The sequence below is a fragment of the Heterocephalus glaber genome, unplaced genomic scaffold (assembly GCF_053883595.1).
Source record: "Heterocephalus glaber isolate CG9 unplaced genomic scaffold, H.glaber_assembly_v1.0 deba00001673, whole genome shotgun sequence".
Classification (NCBI taxonomy): Eukaryota; Metazoa; Chordata; class Mammalia; order Rodentia; family Bathyergidae; genus Heterocephalus; species Heterocephalus glaber.
The window spans coordinates 5,539,915-5,541,545 of NW_028258410.1; the positions used below are offsets into that span (position 1 = coordinate 5,539,915).

General features: G+C 40.0%; 1 protein-coding gene across 1 annotated transcript; it reads left to right on the forward strand.

Annotated features, from left to right (window-relative positions):
• Window positions 1-308: 308 nt before the first annotated feature.
• On the forward strand, window positions 309-1,247 carry LOC106009092 (olfactory receptor 8H1-like). Its single transcript, XM_013070868.2, has one exon. The coding sequence runs from the start codon at window positions 309-311 to the stop codon at window positions 1,245-1,247; it is 939 nt and encodes a 312-aa protein (XP_012926322.2).
• The last annotated feature ends 384 nt before the right edge of the window (window positions 1,248-1,631 follow it).

Consider the following 1,631-nt stretch of genomic DNA (forward strand, 5'->3'; position numbering starts at 1 on the left):
AGTAAGTTTTTCAAAAAGCTTTGAAAAGTAAGGGACAGTTACTAACACAATTAAACTGCTTTTAAACTACTTTATTAAATATCATCTATTTGGTTTGTCAAAAATCCTCATAACCAAGAAGAAAGTTTTCTAATGTGGTCAAAGTTTTCTTTGCAGTCGAACTATCTTGGTGGAATCACACTGTGAACATGGAATTGCTCACATTTCAGATGTTACTTTCTGTACCCTTGCTGTGTTATAGATTAGACAGATATGTACTAGTGACAGGAGCACATTGTCTTCACGAGGATTGAATATGTTAAATCAACATGGGTAAATGGAACTCCACAAGTGTTCCTGGCTTCATTCTCATGGGGCTGACGGACTCTGCAGAGACACAGCTGGTCCTCTCACTGCTCTTTCTCTTGATTTACCTGATCACAGTGCTGTGGAACACGGGGATGATACTGATCATTCGCCTGGATCCCCAGCTTCACACCCCCATGTACTTTTTTCTCACTCACCTGTCATTTCTCGACCTCAGCTACTCAAGTGTCGTCACCCCTAAAACCATAGAGAACTTACTGACTTCCACCAAGAGCATCTCCTTCCTGGGCTGCTTCACCCAGATGTTCTTTTTTGTATTCTGTGGTGGTACTGAGTGTTTTCTTCTCTCATCCATGGCCTTTGATCGCTATGTAGCTATCTGTAGCCCCCTGCACTATCCAGTCATTATGTACACAGGACTGTGCCGTGCCCTAGTAACTGGATCCTATATGTTTGGGTTTATAGACTCCTCTGTCAATGCAGTTTGTATGAGCAGACTGCACTTCTGCAACTCTAATGTCATCCATCACTTTTTCTGTGACACATCCCCAGTTTTAGCCTTGTCTTGCAGTGGTATATATGACCTTGAAATCACAATATTCATTTTTGCTGGCTCCACCCTAGTGCTGTCCCTTCTCACCATATCTGGATCCTATGTGTCCATTCTGTCCACTATCCTGAAAATTAATTCCACTGTTGGAAAGAAAAAAGCCTTCTCCACCTGTGCCTCCCATCTCCTGGGAGTCACCGTTTTTTATGGCACTATGATCTTTACCCATTTAAAACCTAAGACATCCTACTCCTTGGGAAGGGATCAGGTGGCTTCTGTGTTTTACACGATTGTGATCCCCATGCTGAACCCTCTCATTTACAGTCTCAGAAACCAAGAGGTGAAAAGCGCTGTTGTTAGAGTCCTGGAGAAGAGCAAGGACTCAAGGTAGTTAAAATAACAGTGATAATAAATATTTACAGTTGTCCTCTCCCTTTTCATTTTATGGAAATTCTTTTGTCACTTTTTGAAAACAAGTTTATGTATCTGATTTTGTGAGTGAGTGAGTGTGTGTGTGTGTGCACATATAAGTTTACTTCCTAAATTTTGCTGGACAAATTTCATAGTGTCCATCTACCTATTGACAATTATGAAATATTTTTGCATGCGGTTTCCTGTCTCAACTATATGTGTTATTCAAGATATTGTGAAGACCTCTAGATAAATCTAACAGGAATACCTGTAGTTGATCAAAATTTTATTAGTCATGCTAATATATGCTTAATAGTACACTGGGAAAGAAGACTTTGGGATGAAATGTAATGTCTTTCATTTC

Bases quoted from the DNA above. Each gene is read 5' to 3' on its own strand.
- LOC106009092 (XM_013070868.2), top strand. From the start codon at position 309: ATGGGTAAATGGAACTCCACAAGTGTTCCTGGCTTCATTCTCATGGGG.